The sequence below is a fragment of the Mauremys mutica genome, chromosome 24 (assembly GCF_020497125.1).
Source record: "Mauremys mutica isolate MM-2020 ecotype Southern chromosome 24, ASM2049712v1, whole genome shotgun sequence".
Classification (NCBI taxonomy): domain Eukaryota; kingdom Metazoa; phylum Chordata; order Testudines; family Geoemydidae; genus Mauremys; species Mauremys mutica.
Genome location: NC_059095.1, coordinates 8,914,420 through 8,931,662, shown reverse-complemented (window position 1 = coordinate 8,931,662; position 17,243 = coordinate 8,914,420). Strand labels below are relative to the sequence as shown.

General features: G+C 51.7%; 1 protein-coding gene across 4 annotated transcripts in view; it reads left to right on the top strand.

Moving 5' to 3' along the window:
• Positions 1–16,636, top strand: part of NRTN (neurturin) — an 86,861-nt gene extending 70,225 nt beyond the window's left edge. For 3 of the 4 annotated variants that reach the window (XM_044998861.1, XM_044998863.1, XM_044998862.1), the window contains exons 2-3: positions 3,103–3,337; positions 15,428–16,636. In XM_044998861.1, coding sequence (XP_044854796.1) covers positions 3,130–3,337; positions 15,428–15,876 — 657 coding nt within the window. In that variant the 5' untranslated portion in view covers positions 3,103–3,129 and the 3' untranslated portion in view covers positions 15,877–16,636. The remainder of the gene's footprint in view (positions 1–3,102; positions 3,338–15,427) is intronic. The other variant, XM_044998864.1, reaches the window with a different exon arrangement.
• The last annotated feature ends 607 nt before the right edge of the window (positions 16,637–17,243 follow it).

Sequence of the window (17,243 nt, the reverse complement as noted above, 5' to 3'; positions counted from 1 at the left end):
GGTTTGTTTAGACTTTGTGTAGGCAACACTCCTATTAAAGTCAGTGGATCTGATTCTCATTGATGCCAAGGCCCGTAGCCATATACGAAGGCCTTGCTTTGGATCTGTTACGTTTACACTCACTATTAACCCCCTTTCACTGTCAGGTGTAAAAGGGAGTTAGGGTCAATGACAATCAGACCCATGTGAGGACTCTACGATTTGGCCCGTAATTATGACTTGGTTATTAAGAATTGTTGGTAATGAGCGCAAGAATCTCTGCTAGCTGGAGAACAAGGTGCAGGGCATTTGACAACCGGAAGGTGGCACATCTGGAAACATCTCATTTTCCCTTCTAAATGAATGCATTCAGTTGTGGAACGGCTGTGAAAAGGACCGTAAAAAACGATATCGTAGGGCTGTGTGTTGAAGACTCCTGTGACTTTTCCTCTGTTCCTTGCCAGTTACCCCAGTGCAAAGAGCGGGTAAGAAACTACCAGATCAAAATCAGAACGGGGCAAAGAATAGATTTTGCGGTTAATTGGATGTTCCAAAAAATGGCGGAGGAGGGGAATTCATTTGGGGTCAGGCCAAAAAATGAAAACTTTTGCGTTTAAAAAAATATATACAGTATGATTAAAGGACATTTTGTGACAAAGTCATTTCGCACCAGAAAATCAAAGCACTTCATTTAGAGAATGTTGAAACGTTTCAGTGTCTTTGGAATTCTTTTTTGTTTGTTGCTTTAACCGATTCGTGAAAGGTTTTGATGTCGCTGCAGCTGCATTTTTCACCACAAAAAGTTTCTTCCAAAATGTCTCCCGGTTCTAATCAGAATGAGCTCGGCTTGCACCCACTCTGCACTGGTGTAAGGGTCCCTAATGCGGTTGCAGCCCGAGCCTGAATATCTACATCACAATTTAACAGCCTCTTAGCTTGAGCCTGAGTCAGCTGACATGGGCCGGCCAGCCGCAGCTTATTAATTGCAATGTAAACACACCCTGCGGTTCTTGCCTTCTCATGCATCAACACCACTAACAAAGGGTTGGTTGGTGTGTCAGATTAGCCCTTCTGTTATCCATGGGATTCCCCTGCTTTGAAACGTAGGCCCTCGATGTCTCTGCAGAACCCAAATGTCCTCAGGGAGTTTGCACAGGTGTAAGTGCTTGGAACTTTGTAAACAATTCTATTGACAGCGCCCAAGGAAGAACAGATTCTAGCTCGCTCTCCCTTAGCTGAGCTGTTTTCACAGGGCAGACAATAAAGAGCAGTGAAACTTGTGTAAGGGCAGGTCTACACTTAAAACTCTGCACCTGTAGTACTTAAGTGAAGACGCTCTATGCCGACAAGACAGAGCTCTCCCATTGGCAAAGTTAATCCACCTCTGCAAGAAGCAGTAGCTACGCTGGTGGGAGAAGTTCTCCTGCCGACCTAGTGCCATCCATGCTGGTGCTTGGGTTGGTGTAACCACTTTGGTGAGGGGAGTGGATTATTCTCACCTCTGAGCGATGTAGTTATATCAGAGTAATCCTCTGTCGTGTAGACCAGGGCTATGTCTCTAACAGGGCTGGTCAGGAATTTTTCAACCAGCTGTGTTTGGCTGAAAAATGTCAATTTGTTGAGACCAAAACCGTTGGCGAAACAGGGCTGATTTTGCCGAATCTCCTGACCTGAGAAATTATTGGGAAGAAGTGTTTTGAAATTGTCAAAATGTCCCACGTCCACATTTTTGGCATGGAAAATGCAGGTGGTTTGAGTTGAAACCGTTTTTCATCTTGAAATCTGAGGACATTCAGAGCTTTAAAAAAAAGAAAAAAAGGTTGAAAACAAAATGTTTCAAAACTATCAAAACGGAATGTTTCAAAATGATGGAATTAAAATCTTTTAATTCACCTAAACCAATATTTGATTTTCAGTTCTCCAAAATTTTTGAGATTTTGACTCTTCTTCCCAATTTGGGCTGGGGAATTTTTTTGATATCTCAAAAACTCTCCCTCTAGGGGAAAATCATTTCCCGCCCAGCCCTAGACACTGCTGTAAAGGGGCCGGGCTTGGAAGACTTTCTCTCCTCATGAGACCAGGGCAAAGCAGGCGTGAAGTGCTACTGGCTCAGAATGGCATTTGCTTTGCGCTGGAGTAAGTGACTCCCCGAGGCACAGAGCAAAGGAAGGATCTGGCAAAAGGTCGTTGGAAAAGAAGCGAAGTGCGAATTGCTTCCGTGGGTGGTTGTTGGCAGCAGCTTCTAGACCCATTTTGTTCCGGAGGTAGTGATCAGATTTAGCAATCCTACTCAGCACTCACATCCTTGCTGCTCTGGCTGGGCTGGGGTTTTTTGGTACTGAATTATGGATATTTATCTGGAGGAGAAACATGCTGGCCCCTGGTTCTATTTTTTTTAAAGGGATTTAAACCCATCAGGCTAGACTGTACATTGCCCGGAACGGGAAATGATCCATCACCTGCAATCCCAGGTAGAATCCTTCTCGCCTCATCCAGAATTCCTCTGGGGGAGCACCAGGGAGATCTCCTGCCTTTTGAAAGGTGCAGCTGAGATTCCTCCTGCATCCAGGTGGCTCTGCTGGCTAGGGTGAGGAGGGGTCGCCGGGCACACAGAAAGTGTGTGCATTGCACCGCCTCTGCACGACCTTCTCGCACTGGGCAGAGTACGTGCGTTCGTGTGCCCTCCTTCCCCCATCCGCCCTCGTTAGCGCCTGGTACAATCTGCTCCTCAGAGCTGATTCTCTGTAAATGTCCTCTGTCCCACAAGCAGAGCGGCCTGCTACCGTGATAGGAAAGTGATGGCACGAATAAGGTCCGTTGTTGAGAGCTTGGGGCTGCGAATCGGGACGCCTGGGTTCTGACTCGCTGCTGGGCTCTTGGCGAGTCACGTCCCCTCTCTGTGCCTCAGTGTCCCATTATAAAATAGGGATGAGGATGATACTGACCCGAGGGAGGGGGGTGAGTCCGACCGAAGGAATGCGTATGATTGCTCCGAGATCCCCAGGGATGGTTGCTCAGAAGCCCACGGCACGACCGCTATTACTGGGGACCTGTCTGCGGGGAGGTGTTGGGGGCCGGGGGAGAGGCTTTGTAATAAGGATATTTGTTTTGCCTGTTTTGCAGAGTTTCAATGTTCTGACTTGCTCTAAGATGAAGGTATGGAAGTTTGCAGCCATTGCCTCGATGCTCCTCAGTTCCATGTTGTCCATTTTAGTTTGTAGAGACATGCTCAACGGAAGCCGGAAATACAGCCCCTTCCCTTCCTCGCCGTCAAGGTCAGCCTCCTCTTCTGCCTTGCCTGTAGGCCAGCGGAGATCCCCACGAGCCCTGGAGCACCGTGACCCACTGATCTCTCAATGTAAGCTATAGCATGCTTTGCCTTGACTCCATCTGCTCAGAGCCATCTCCTCCGCTGGCACTGCTGGGGGAGAGCGTTTCTTCCCCAGACCCTGGTATACATGGAACGGGTGGGATAATGGTCAGCTCCAGCTATGCCATGGGGTTTTATTGCAGTGTAGCCGTTCCCTGCAGGGTCTGAGCCTGAGCCAAGCCGAGACCCAGGGTTCAAGCCTCATTGTTCTGCAGTGTAGACGCAGCCCCACTGGACTCGTGCTCCGAGTCCTCCAATAATAGTGTAGAACCTGAGAGTTACGAACGCCGCGGGAATGGAGGCGGTTCGTAACTCGGAACAAAACGTTACGATGGTTCTTTCCAAAGTTTTCAACTGAGCCTTGGCTTAATTCAGCTTTGAAACTTTACTATGCAGGAGAAAAATGCTGCTTTCCCTTTAGCACAGCCCTGGACTGTATTTGCTTTTTTTTCATTTTTGGTCTCTGCTGCTGTCTGATTGGGCACTTCTGGTTCCAAATGAGGGGTGTGGTTGACCGGTCAGTTGGTAACTCTGGTGTTTGTAACTCTGAGGTTTTGCTGTATCCTACAGTCCCACAAGCTGACTTTCTTTGTCCTCTGGACAGTCAAGTTTTCCCACACTGCATCACAAACAACTGGCTCGAGCGGGCACATTTTGGGAGGGCGCTAGGAAGTCTGGGATACGGCTGGTTGGACTCATGCCTGCATAATGCAGTGTAGATGCTGGAGCCCCAACTTGGGAGCCAGGGTTCAACAATTCCTAACCTGGGGTTACAAATGAGTGTAGACGCTCAAGTCCTAGGTAAACAAACCCAGGGCCTGTTAACTCAAGTTCTACTAATCCAGGACTTCCATTGCAGTGTAGACAGATCCTGAGCATCTGAGCTGGGCCACCACTAGGTTCTCAGACCAATTAAGCTGCAGGGATCATTGTGTTCTCAGCTCATCCAAGACTGACCCCTCCAGACAAGGGGTTTTGTTCCTCTTCTGCTTTACCGGAGGCCTCCTTATCCATCGTGTGACAGCATGTGGTCTTGCGTATTCCGCATACGATGGACAGCATGTGATTAAAAACCAGATCAAACCCAGCCCGCTGTCTTTAGCCCCAGGGCTGTGGGCCTGCAGCTGTAGCCAGCTGTGCTCTGCTCCCTAAAGAATAGTCAGAGTTGGTGGGTACTTTGAGAGGTGATCTTTCCAGGAGCATGGGCAGGAGGTGTTGAGCCAGTGCCCCGGGATGGTGTTTGTGAGGTGACTGCTGCTCTTTGGAGGAACAATGAAATTCTGGTCCCGACCTCTGGTGTTCAGGCTGAGGTTGCTAGGTCCTTGATGAATTCTAAATGGGTTAATTATGCCTTTGCTTCGTTGAGAGGGAGTACGGTCTAGTGGCGAGAGCAGGGGATTGCGAGTCAGGAGATCCAGGTCTGCTCCTGACTCTGCCAGTGAAAATATTATTTATTGTATTAATGTAGCACCTAGAGGAGCCCTAATCAGGCCCCACAACCCCACTGTGCCAGGCGGTGCACAGACACAGATCAAAAAGACCCTCTGTGCCCCAGAGAGTTCACAGTCTAAGACAAGTGACAACAGAGGGATGCAGACAGACGGGGTAGCACAAGGAAACAATGAGACAGGGTTGGTCACGATGGGCAGTGTCTCAGCACATCAGCAGCCTGGCTGTTGAAAAGTTTTTTGTAGGCATCGCAGTTGAGGAGAGATTTAAGCTGGCTGAAAGGTGCTAGAGGAGCCGAAAGTAAAAACAGAAAGTTAGTGGCAATGCTGAGAGTCAAGGGTGGCCTCGTGCATCCTGTTATCAGACGGCCCCTGTTTTCAACTTTGCCAGACTTTAACCGTTGTGGCTGAAATATTCCATTCTTGCTCTCAGCCGTCGGCTGAATTAGTTCGGTTAATTTCGTTGAAGATGATTCCGCCCTTTCCAAGCATGAGGCAAAGGGAAAGTCAGATCATGTTGGTAACGTTAAGGAGACTTTGCAGCTGGTTTTTTGCAGCGTGCCAGCGTGTCCATGCTTTGGAGCCGGGTCGTGAAGTTTGTGGGGGCGATAACCTTTGGGTCACAGATGCACCTTTTTGCTGCCTTTTCTGCCTTCTTCCTGCTTCTTACACCCCAGCTCTGAATCAAGGTCTGTGTCTGGAAGGTTTAGATGCCGTCTGCTGTGAGGATTAGGTTGTGATCTTATTGAAGAAAGATGAGAGTCAGGCCTGGAGAGTTTGCACTGAAGACAGAATAGCCTAGGCTTGTTATAGTGTATAGTAAGGTTACCATACGTCCATATTTTCCTGGACATGTCTGGCTTTTTGGTTCTTAAATCGCCGTCCGGGAGGAATTTTTAAATATCTAAAAATGTCCGGGATTTTGCCATTATTATTTTTCCCCAAAGAAGAGTTGATCATTCAAGAAAGAGAGTGAATGTTGATCACTCGAGAGAGTGCCTGCTTTTCCCCCCCGCTAGCTCCCAGCGCGTGCGCCGCGAAACAGCTGTTTCACGCAGCTGGGAGGGAGGGAGGGGGAGGAGAGGGAACGCGGCGCGCTCAGGGGAGGAGGCGGGGCCGGGGCGGGGATTTGGGGAAGGGGTACAATGGGGCAGGGAGGGGGCGGAGTTGGGGCTGGGCTGAGAGGCGCGAGCAAATACACCCCCCCCCCCCGTGGAGTGTCCTTTTTTTGAATGTTTAACCCTAGTGCATAGTTTGATCCAGAGTGACAGCCGGCTTTAATGGTGTCAGAGTTTTTGGGTCTGATCTGAACTCACATCAGTTTAACTCCTATGGGCCAGATTTTCCTCCCACTTATAGCTGTGCAAATCAGGGCTCGCTCCATGGACTTCTGTTGAGTTACACCAGTGTGACACTGGAGTGAGACTGGAATCGTCTCCTTTGATTCCAGCAGAGTCGTTCCTGCTTTACCTGGCTGATTAGATCAGAATCGGGCCCTTTATAGCCACCGCCCAAGACCCGAGCGCTGTGGTCCCATTGGTCGGTGCCACGTCTCTTTGCTCCCTGCCCTCTTCCCCCATGGCTTAGATTGCTTGTGACGCCTGCGGGAGCGGGAGCGTGCTGTGCCCGACCCATTCGCTGCAGCACAGGCTTGCCCGTTCCCCCTTCGCTGCGATTCCTCCCAGCGTCTCCGACGTGGCTGTGTGCACGGCATCTGGAAGTCATGAACGCAACGGGAGTTAGTTTAATTGATTCACCAAATGTTTGATTTTTTTTTTTTTAAGCGTGCACTTCAAGTGTCATGCGAGGAGGGGTGGCCTGAGCTGCTGCAAGCGGTGAAAGTCGGCTAGGAAAATAAACAAGACAAAGTGAGGGGCGTGGAGAGGAGGAGGAGTTCCAGCAGAACTCTGGAGCGGGATTGGAGTTAGCTCGGAAGAGATATTGACCTGATCTTTTCAAACCAAGGAGCTGGAAGGTGGGATGAGGGTGAGAGGACAACGTTCCTTTAAAGGAGCCTTTTCCTTGTGGCTCAGCAGTGGAAGTTCTTCGTTCAGGAGACCATCCCTGCCCATCTAGGTTACGTCTCAGCCAGGGTGAACGCGGGCACCCAGCGACTTGCTTAGGCTTCTGTCACGGGCTGCTCCCTCGGCTACCCAGTGTGCCGCGGGCCTGGCCCGTTTGTGCGGTCTCTTATTCGCGATATACACACAGTCTGTTTCTTTTCCCCACGTGTATCTGTAATCTCTAGATTCCCAGCATTGCTGTACGTAGTACAGGCATGTGTCAGGAGGAGGAACCTTCCACCCAGTTTCAGAGCGGTAGCCGTGTTAGTCTGTATCAGCAAAAAGAACGAGGAGTCCTTGTGGCACCTTAGAGACTAACACATTTATTTGGGCATAAGCTTTCGTGGGCTAAAACCCACTTCATCGGATGCCTGCAGTGGAAAATACAGTAGAAAGAGATATATATATGAAAAAATGGGGGTTGCCATACCAACTCTAACAAGACTAATCAATTAAGATGGGCTATTATCAGCAGGAGAAAAAAAAAAAGTTTGTAGTGAGAATCAGGATGGCCCATTTCCAACAGTTGACAAGAAGGTGTGAGTAACAGTAGGGAGGGAAATTAGCATGGGGAAATAAATAGTTTTACTTTGTGTAATGACCCACCCACTCCCAATCTTTATTCAAGCCTAATGTAATGGTGTCCAGTTTGCAAATTAATTCCAGTTCTGCAGTTTCTCCAGCTCATTCTCCAAGCTCCCCCCCAGCAACTTCCTGCCAGTTCTCTCTCTTTCTGTATTGAGCTAATGAATTCATTAGCCCAATCCCTGCCCCCGAGTGTCAACAAGCTCCACCATAACAAGTTAATTGCCTCCAATTAAGCCTGTAACTGTCTTGGTTACGTAGTTACCTCAGGGCACGTCTGCATTGCAGACTTTTGCCAGCTCAAGTTAGTATATCACTTGTGCGCGGGCACATTTGCCTCTTTGTGTCGGCGCAGTGTGTGCTCACCAGGAGTGCTTGTTTCGATGCACCGTGCGGTGGACCGTGCAGCTCACCACCATCCAGTGCACTGGCGGGGCAGAAACAGGTCGCGCAGGGGTGACTGGGACCGCAGCATCAAGGTCCCCTTGTGCAACTGTCTCCACCCCGGAATGCTATCTCCATCCCATAATTTTCATGCCTATTCAGAAAATCCCACAAACCAGCCTGGGACTTGTCGCTGTCCACCATTTCTGACAGAAGCATGGAGCCTACACTGCTCTGGACTATTGTCATGAGAGTTAGACCAGAAGGGGACCATCATGATCATCTCGTCTGACCTCCTGCATATTGCAGGCCAAAGAAACACACCCACCCACTCCCGTGACAGACCCCTAACCTCTGGCTGAGTTCCTGAAGTCCCCAAATCATGATTTAAAGACCTCAAGTTACAGAGAATCCACTGTTGACACTAGTTTAAACCTGCAAGTGACCCATGCCCCGTGCTGCAGAGGAAGGTGAAAACCCTCAGAAAAGGCAAAACCCCCCAGGACAAGCACAGGACTGGTGATCCTCCAGTATTTGAGAGCTATGAGCTGAGTCACGGGGAACATGATGATTCCTGGAGAGCGGATTGCTGTGGAACACCGTGAGAACCAAGGCGAGGTTTTTGGTGGCATTCACAGAGTAGCTACAAACGGTGGCTGGTGGGATCTCATCGGAATGCAGGCATGGGATGATGAGCAGTGGCTGCAGAACTTTCAGATGCTCAGAGCCATATTCCTGGATCTGTGCACCGAGCTTGCCCCAGCCCTCCAGTCCAGGGACACTAACGTGAGAGCGGCACTGACATCGCGCTGTGGGAACTTGCCACAGCAGATTGCTGCCGGTCTGTGGGAAATCATTTTGGTGTTGGAAAATCCACTGCAGGGGTGGTTGTCATGTAGATGTGCAGGGACATCTCCTGTTACGCAGGACTGTGACTCTCAGCAATGGGCAGGACATAAGGGATGGATTTCCAGCAATGAGGTTATCGAATGGATCAATAGACGGGACGCAGATCCCTATTTTGGCACCAGACCACCTTGCCACAGACTAGAGCATCAGAAAGGACTGTTTTTCTATGGTTATGCAAGCACTGGTGGATCACCAGGGATCCTTCACCAGCACCAGTGTTGACCGGTCAGGGAAGGTGCATGATGCCTGCATCTCTAAGGAGAAAGGACTGTTCACAAAGCTAGAAGCAGGGACTTTTTTTTGGAACACAGCTTAAAGAAAGGGAAGGAGCATTCATGTCCATTTTAGCTACACATACTTCAACTGTGGCTCTCCCAGGTCAGCGTAGGTGAAGCTGTGATTTTCCTTAATGTCCCCCTGTGTAGAGGGGTAAGGTAGGGATGTGGCTCCTGATGCCACATGAAATGTCGCAGGGTGTCAGGAGCAGTGACCATGAAGGTCTCCAAAGCCTGGGATTATTGAACCTGTAGGTCCACAAGGGGCTGCAGCCTCTGCGTTAGTTGCTGGAGAAGATCCATTACGTCCTGGTGCATCTCCCTCTCCTTTCCCTGCTGGGCCTCCTGGGCATTTCTCCTGTCTGTTCTTTCCTTCTGCATCCACAGAGGGCCTGGCGGATGAATATAGCAGAGTGTTTTAATATGGAGGTATATCTCCATATTAAAACACTCTGCTATATTAATCCGCCAGGTCCTCTGTTCGTGGTCTGATGCAACATTGGCTTGCAGGATCTCACTGAACAGGTCAACTCGAGACCTCTTCTTTCTCCTTCTCTAACTTGGGCACTCCGCGGGTGTGGAGGGGGAACCTCTCAAGGCCGCAATGGCATCAGCTACAGATGAAACGCACAGAAGTACTGTGGACAGTAGAGTCATGACGGAAAGCGGAAGTTAAGATTCAGAAGTCCCCTCCCATCCCACAGCTGTTGCTGGCGTCCCAAAGCCATCTGGGCCCATAGGCTGGTAGCCCGTTCGCTTTGGCAGGCCCCCTGGCAATAATTGCTGACTGGCGTGGGAATGTGTCCTACTGCAGAGGAAGAAATAAGGCTGCCATGCCTGGAGACCTTTGGGAGAGGATTGCAGAGGACTTCCATGGAAGTTTCATCGCGCTGTCTCAGCAGGATTCAAGGGGCATCCCCGTGTACATAAACGAACCACTCCACACACCCCCATCCCCTCGCCTAATTCTGGAGGGGCATGAACAGCAGCTCTACCTCACTTCATGGTACCACTACCTCTCCTAGTGCGAGTAAAGTAATGAAAAGTTGATAGCTGTGTCCTGCTCAGTAGGGGGCGCCATCACAGTAATGGGAAATGAATTTACACACTTGCCTGGGGATCCTTCCCCTGCATCGGGCTCATCCCGATGTTGGGATGTACTGGACTAAGGTGAAGTCTCAAACAGCTTGCAGGACAGCTGGACCTCTCTGGTTGCGTGCCATCCACCCTCCTCCTCCTCCTCACTGTTCATGGCAGGGGCCTTTGACTCAGGCTCCTCAGAGGTATCCGTGCTGGTGTGCGGGGTGGCGGTGGGTCTCCACCATGTGTGTCATGCAGCTCTTTGTAAAAGCGGCAAGTCTGCAGCTTGGCACCAGATCAACTGTTGGCCTCCCTGGCCTTCTGGTGCACCTGCTGCAGCTCTTTCACTTTCATGCAGCACTGCGGCAGGGCCCTGTCGTACCCCTTCTCCTGCACTCCCGCGCCACCTGCTTGTAGATGTCAACATTTCTACAGCTGCTTCGGAGCTGTCCCTGCCCTGCCTCTTCTCCCCACGTGCCCAGGAGATCCAGTATCTCCAGGCCAGAGTGTATTCAGAGTGTGTAGCCGGCATGGTCAGCTGGGAGGTTGCACACAACGAGGGAGAGCTGAGAGTTAAGCCAGACAACCAGGAAAAGGAATTTTAAAAATTTACAGGGTTTTAAAGGGGTGTGGGTAGTTTACAGTCTCTATGGCCCCAGGGCAGTGGAGTTCACAATTGTGACCAGAGCAGCGAGTGTCAGGCATTGTGGGACAGCTCCTGGAGGACTGTTAGGGTTGACATAGGTAATACAACGTCTACCTCTGCACCTCATTGACCTCCCTACATCAACCGTGGCTCAATGCCGCTCGAGGAGGTTGTGCTCCGTAATGTAGAGCTTATGGCAGTGGGAGGCGAATTTAAGTGTAGACACGTGCACAGCTAGGTCGATGCACGGCGGCTTACGCCGACTTCACTTTGTAGTGTAGACAAGGCCTAAGTGACCAAGGTGCTACAGCGAGCGCTCTGTCCCTGCATCTCAAGGGATGCTAGATAGGCTGCAAGATTGGTCACAGGACCTAAATCCAGCTGTAATAACGGGAACTTTTAGCCGAATCACCAGCAATTAGTCTTGTAATCAGCTGACAGGCTCTGCACTCTGCACCCATTTCACTGTGAGGGAAAGTCAGTTTACAAGGGGATGGAAACTATCTTTGAAAGGATCTGGATGAGGTGGGGGCCTAGGCAAGCACTGGGTTCACAGCAGTTTCAAACTGTGATCTGTCTGTGGCCCACCAGCCATCCCTGTAGTCCCTTCCTAGCAGGGCAGACAGCTGGGTCACTATGCAGTGTGGTGTTGGGAGGAGAGGGTGCCCCGTGAAAAGAATTTTCTCTAGCAACATGGGTTTCAGGTTGGCAAATTTGGAGCAGTCGATGCAATTTAATGTAAAAACACCCATGTGCATGTAAACACTACAGCGTTACTAGTGCAAAAAAAAAAAGTAAATTTGCTTTTCCAAATCCTAGAAATAGCCTGTAGATTAGAGCGGGTCGGGAATTTTTTGACAATGGTTTTTCATTGGAAAATACTCATTTATCTAGATGGTTTCCTCGGGTCTAGTGTGTAACTGAAATAGACAGCATGTGCACTGTCCCAGAACAGACCCTAGCCCAGGGGTTAGGGCATTCATGTGGGATGTGAGACGGCTGCAGGTCCTTACTCTGAATCAGGTGGAGTGGGGACTTGAACGGGGGTTTCTCACATCCTAGGTGAGCACCTAACCACAGGGTCTTGTGGAATGGGTCTGGCACTCTGTGGTTTTCCAAAACCGGTTCTGAAGGTCTCCGTTTCGTCCCAATGGGGAAATTGTTTGAAATCTACTTTTTGCAGACCGGGAAAACCATTTCCTGCCCAGTTCTACTGCACGTGGACCAGGGGCGGCTCTAGCCATTTCGCCGCCCCAAGCACAGCGGCACGCCGCGGGGGGCACTCTGCCGGTCGCCGGTCCCGCAGCTCTGGTGGACCGCCCGCAGACGTGCCTGCGGATGCTCCACCGAAGCCGCCTGCCGCCCTCCCGGCAACCGGCAGAGTGCCACCCCAAGCACGCGCGAGTAAGGACTGAGTAAAACCAGGAACTGGCCCCACGAGAAGGCTTGGTACTTCCGATGGGTCTTTCACCTGACGATCACAGATTGCCGGCATTCATGAATTAACTGACACCGAGATGATGTCACCCACCCTTGAAATGTAGCTGCTTCTGGGATAGGACACAGCAGCTGGCTGAGGCCACCCAGCTACATCACCTAGCAGATCAATACACAATCCGAACTGTTGTATTCAAGTGAAACTGTAGAGGGAATTTGGCTAAACAGAATGTAATTGCCGGAACTGGAATTGGATGCCAGGGTTAACTCATCCCTAATTCTTACAGAAACTGCCACGAGTGGTCAAGACTGGAGTTTCACATGCAGGGGCGCCGGACAGGGGGGCCAGAGGGTCTCGGCGCTCCCGCTTGTTGAAAGTGGACGGGCGTGGCCCATCCACTTTTTGCCGTGGGCCCCACCTTTTCCCCCCAAGGCCCTGGCCAGGCTGGCAGCTGGAGCCTGGCCGAGGAGCCTGAGCAGCTGTGGGGAGCCACGGACCCTCCACCTGCCCTGGATGGGAGCCCGGGGGGGGGAACGACACAGGCTGAGGACTGCTCTCGGCTCCACCCCCTACCTCGGGCAGGTGGAGGGGCCCACCCAGGCATCCCGGCCCCGCTCCGGCTTCTGGCTTGGTTGGGGGTGGGGCCCTGGGGGGGGCAAGAGGAGGGGCAGGGGCAGGTCCACAGAGGCGACAGGGGTCCCCTGGCGCCCCCCCCCCACACTTTTGGGAGGGCTTCACCGCCCCTGTTCACATGTCCTATAAAAGCAAGCCCCATGGTGGCCAATATTCACTCAAAGGGAAATTGCATTGGCCAAAGCATCTGGAGGTCTCCTACCCAAACACCTCCCCAACCACACGGTGCTTAGCTCAGGGAAAGCCATGGAGACACAACACAACGTGAGATCGCTTTGGAAACGCTCGGAAGTATAAGCTGCATCTGCACCGGGAGTTTGCTGAGGGGGTCGGGCGGGGGGGAGGCGGGTGCGTTACTGGTGTCGGTCAAGCAGCCAATCCTTTCAAGTGTAGACGAGGCCGAAGGCAGCCTCCCCGAAAGCATTCCTGTCTCTTGGGCCCTGGCCACATCCTCCAAGCGAAGAGCATCTGTGCCATCTGGAGCCAGCTTGGCTCCTTGGGCTGAACGGAAAAGCCGTCGTTAAAGCCTCTCGCTCTGAGGCTGAAAGATTTCTCATCCTGTTTCAATAAGACTCTTGAATCTTGACTCATCCCTGTAATTTTTTTTTTTAAACTATCTCACCCATTTTACACAGAGGGGCCCCTGTGGCCATGGAAACGGGGTTCTGCCCCACCCAAGCCACTGGATCGATGAGCTGTAGCTGGCGGCCTGGGGCGGCGAATCGGCAAACGGGGCACTTGCTGCTGCGCTGGCGTCTGGCTGCCTAGCGATGTGACTCCCAGAGCTGTAGGACCCTGGGCAGACCCTGTCCCTGCAACTAACCCTCATGGGGGGAATGGGCCCTTAATTCATGCAGCCTTGTATTCTCGGGGAGGCTGATAGAGGGGACGGTGCCAGGAAAAGCATTTCCCCACCTATGGGTCTTGGCCCCAGAGAACCCGCTCCCCCCCCACCCGGGACTGGGAAGGGTGGGGGGCAAAGCTGATGCCGAGCAGCTGGCTTCAATAACCTCCTCCCCAGCTCCACTGGCTTTTCGTCCCTTTCACCCCCAACAGGCCAATGGGATGATTCGCGCCGGGGCCTTTGCCAAATGGCTAGTGGCTGGCGGAGACCAGTCACTGGAATATGCATCCCCCAAACCCGCTCCCTCCCCCGGGGCCTGGACGTGTCGTAAGCCGCTCTGGGCACGTGATGGTTTGCGAGCACTCGGGGATGTTGTACACATCCGAAAGCTCAGCCTCCACCAAAGCCAGGGGCCCCATAAATACCGAGCATCGGGGTAATTGCTCACCATGTGTTAGAGAGGCCAAGGTGCCGGTGGCCTCTGCTGGGATGAATTCATTCAGCCCTTAGGAAGGACTCCAGTAAGAACTTGGGGGGCGGGATAGCTCAGTGGTTTGAGCATTGGCCTGCTAAACCCAGGGCTGTGAGTTCAATCCTTGAGGGGGCCACTTAGGGATCTGGGGCAAAAATTGGTCCTGCTGGTGAAGGCAGGGGGCTGGACTTGATGACCTTTCAAGGTCCCTTCCAGTTCTAGGCGATTGGTATATCTCCAATTATTAAAAAAAAAAAAAACAAAGTGGATGGGTGCACTAGCTGGCAGTGGGTTGGTGGTATCTGAAAGTTGTTGCCTTGCAGTGGCTTTTCCTGAATGAAATGGGTTAGCTCTGTCCGCCTGCGGCCCCACGAAAGGGGCAGACTCCCTGCTCCTGTCCAACCGGGCTACCCGCAACGTGGGGTTGCAAACTGGTTTAGAACACCCTCAGGGTCTGACTACACGGGACCCGTGAGCACCTTTCTCAAGCGGGCGCCTTGCTCTGAAGGAGACGCCCTGGTTCAACGGCAGGCAGGTGGGCTCGGTACAGGGCTCGCTGTGGGAGGGTCTCTGGCCTGTGTTGTGCAGAGGGACCGGACTAAAGCATCAAAACAATCGCCAGGAAGGGCAGGGTTCTGGCTTCCCTGGGTTAAACTGTACGATAGGCAGAGCCCAAATCCCACTTGCACTCGTTCTTAAACCACAGAACTTGAACTGGTGATTTTTTCAGCCCTAGTGTAGATAAGGCCTCTGCTCTGCTAAATAAAGCAGGCCCTTCTGACCTCTAAGGAGCAAGCAGGGTCGGGGAGAGGGGTGAATGTCAGCCTTTGATGGTGCCGGAGTTTGGCTGGGGTTTCATTGCACAGGCCAATTGCTTCACAAGGGGAAATGCTAGGCAGGTAATTCGGTGTCTTGAATGGAAGATTAGATTTGTGTAGCATGTAGTCGGCATTGCAGAGGGGCTTCGCAAATGATTGGAGCTTTGATTTCCTAATCACTCCCTCCTGTCCCTTTTACAGGCTCTTTCCTGCTTGTGCATTCAGCCTGCGGACGTGAAGGAGGGGGGAACCTATGTGATTTAGGAGCTTAAATCCCATTGTAAGTAAATGGGACTTAGCTTTCTAAGTCGCTTAAGCATTTTTGGAAAGTTTACCCGCAGTCCGTAGAAATATTCGGGGCTGGGATTTTCAAAGGAGTTGGATGGCCAGATTCCATTGAGATCTGGGTGGCTAGCTCCCGGGGCTTGTGCTTGCTGTTCCCCGCGGCCTGGCTCGCTAACCCCTGTCCCTGTTCTGTTGCAGACAGTACCTTGTTTGAAAGCTACACGGAGGGGGAAATCCGACAGCTGATCTCCACGCTGGTCGAGAGGTACAGCCAGTCCATGAACTCCGGGGGGCATGAGCTGCCGCTCTTCCCCAAGCCTGGGAACCGCATGAAGCGAGCCCGGGCCCGTCACAAACCCTGTGCCCTGAAGGAGCTGGAGGTGAGCGTCAGCGAGCTGGGCCTGGGCTATGAGTCAGACGAGACCGTGCTGTTCCGCTACTGCAGCGGCACGTGCGAGACGGCCGTCAGGAACTACGACCTCTCCCTGAAGAACATGAGGCTCAAGAAGAAGATCAAAAAGGAGAAGGTCAGAGCCCGGCCTTGCTGCAGGCCTCTCGCGTACGACGACGACGTCTCCTTCCTGGACACTTACAACCGCTACTACACCGTCAACGAGCTGTCGGCCAAGGAATGTGGCTGCGTGTGAAGCGGGGAAAGGGAACCTGGGAAGGTTGATGTCGGTAAGGCAGCGCCCCAAAAGCCAAGAGCGCGAGGGCCTAAAGGGATATTGCTGCGCTCCGAGAGCGAACGGAACTAAGAGGGGACCCAGGCTCAGAGAGTCAAGAAGGCAACTGTTTCCAAGTCTACCTCAGTTCTGTGGTTGGACTCTAGGGGCAACAGGGAAACTCTTGATGCCGGGTTGTGCTTTGAGAGAAATCGAGGAGCCTTTCGACACTTCGACAGGTGTCTCCGCGCTCCCCCCACTGGCCCGGTGCCCCTGAGCGTTGGGATGCTCTAAGAAGGAGGAGCTGGGGAATGGAGAAGAAGGAGGAAACACCTGCTGATTTCCTCAGGGATGCCGGCATCCGTCACGCCAGCCTGGCATCCACGTGTGCTTTTATTTTATTGCTCGCACAAAGGGATTTAGCAGGAAAGCTTTGCCGGCCAAGTATTTCAGATCCAAAAGGTGCCACTCGTCCTTGTCTTTGGATGCAATTGGACGGCCAGCTCCGAAACTGCGATCCAGTCGGAAAGGAGGAGTCAGATTGGCATCCACATTCCTAGTCCTACGAAAACTGAGGCCTCTTCTCAGAGGCGCCCCTCCGAGACGGATTGCGGCCTAAAGAGAATTGCACCAGGGCACCGAGTTCACGTGGATGGAACCTTTTTGGGTGTGGATAAATGATTGAACGGTCAAGAAATATTCTTTTATATCCTAAGATCATATCTTACCCTTATTTTATTGTAGACATGCAGTATATTCATGCTCTGTAAATATACAGGAATATATAGAGAGATAGAGATATAAATATTGATGGCAATCGCAGACATACGGAATAGTATCATTCCTTCACAGCTGTTACGCCAACGTTCTAGTGAGGTCAATGAACAATTGTTGGATGCTTTCCTCCCCCGACCCCAGCCATTCTATTGACCTGGGCCAGGAGAGTGATCTTAACATACCTGTCCGGTTGGTGGGTTTAACCAGAGAGAGGGCGAGGAAGAGGCTTGGCGTGGGGCATGGGGGTGATGAGAATTTCAAAACTGCCTTAATTTTAATGGGAACTGGGTGTTCTGATCTCCTAGGCAGCCTTGAAAATCTCCATGTTCCGCATCAGGCATATTGACATTCAGGTAGTCAGGAAGTGTGATCGTTGAGAAGGAATTTCCCGTGTTTCTACTGCTTTGAGCACCTCCTTTGCTTTCCATCTGGCAGGCCTGCTGTCCTGCTGAAATAAACCATCATGCCTCTCCTTGGACTAGCTTTTCAGGGACACTGCTGTAATAGAGTTACTGGCGCCTATGCTCCAGCAGGGTCTGCACACTTCATTAGACACGGAGGGTAGGTCTATG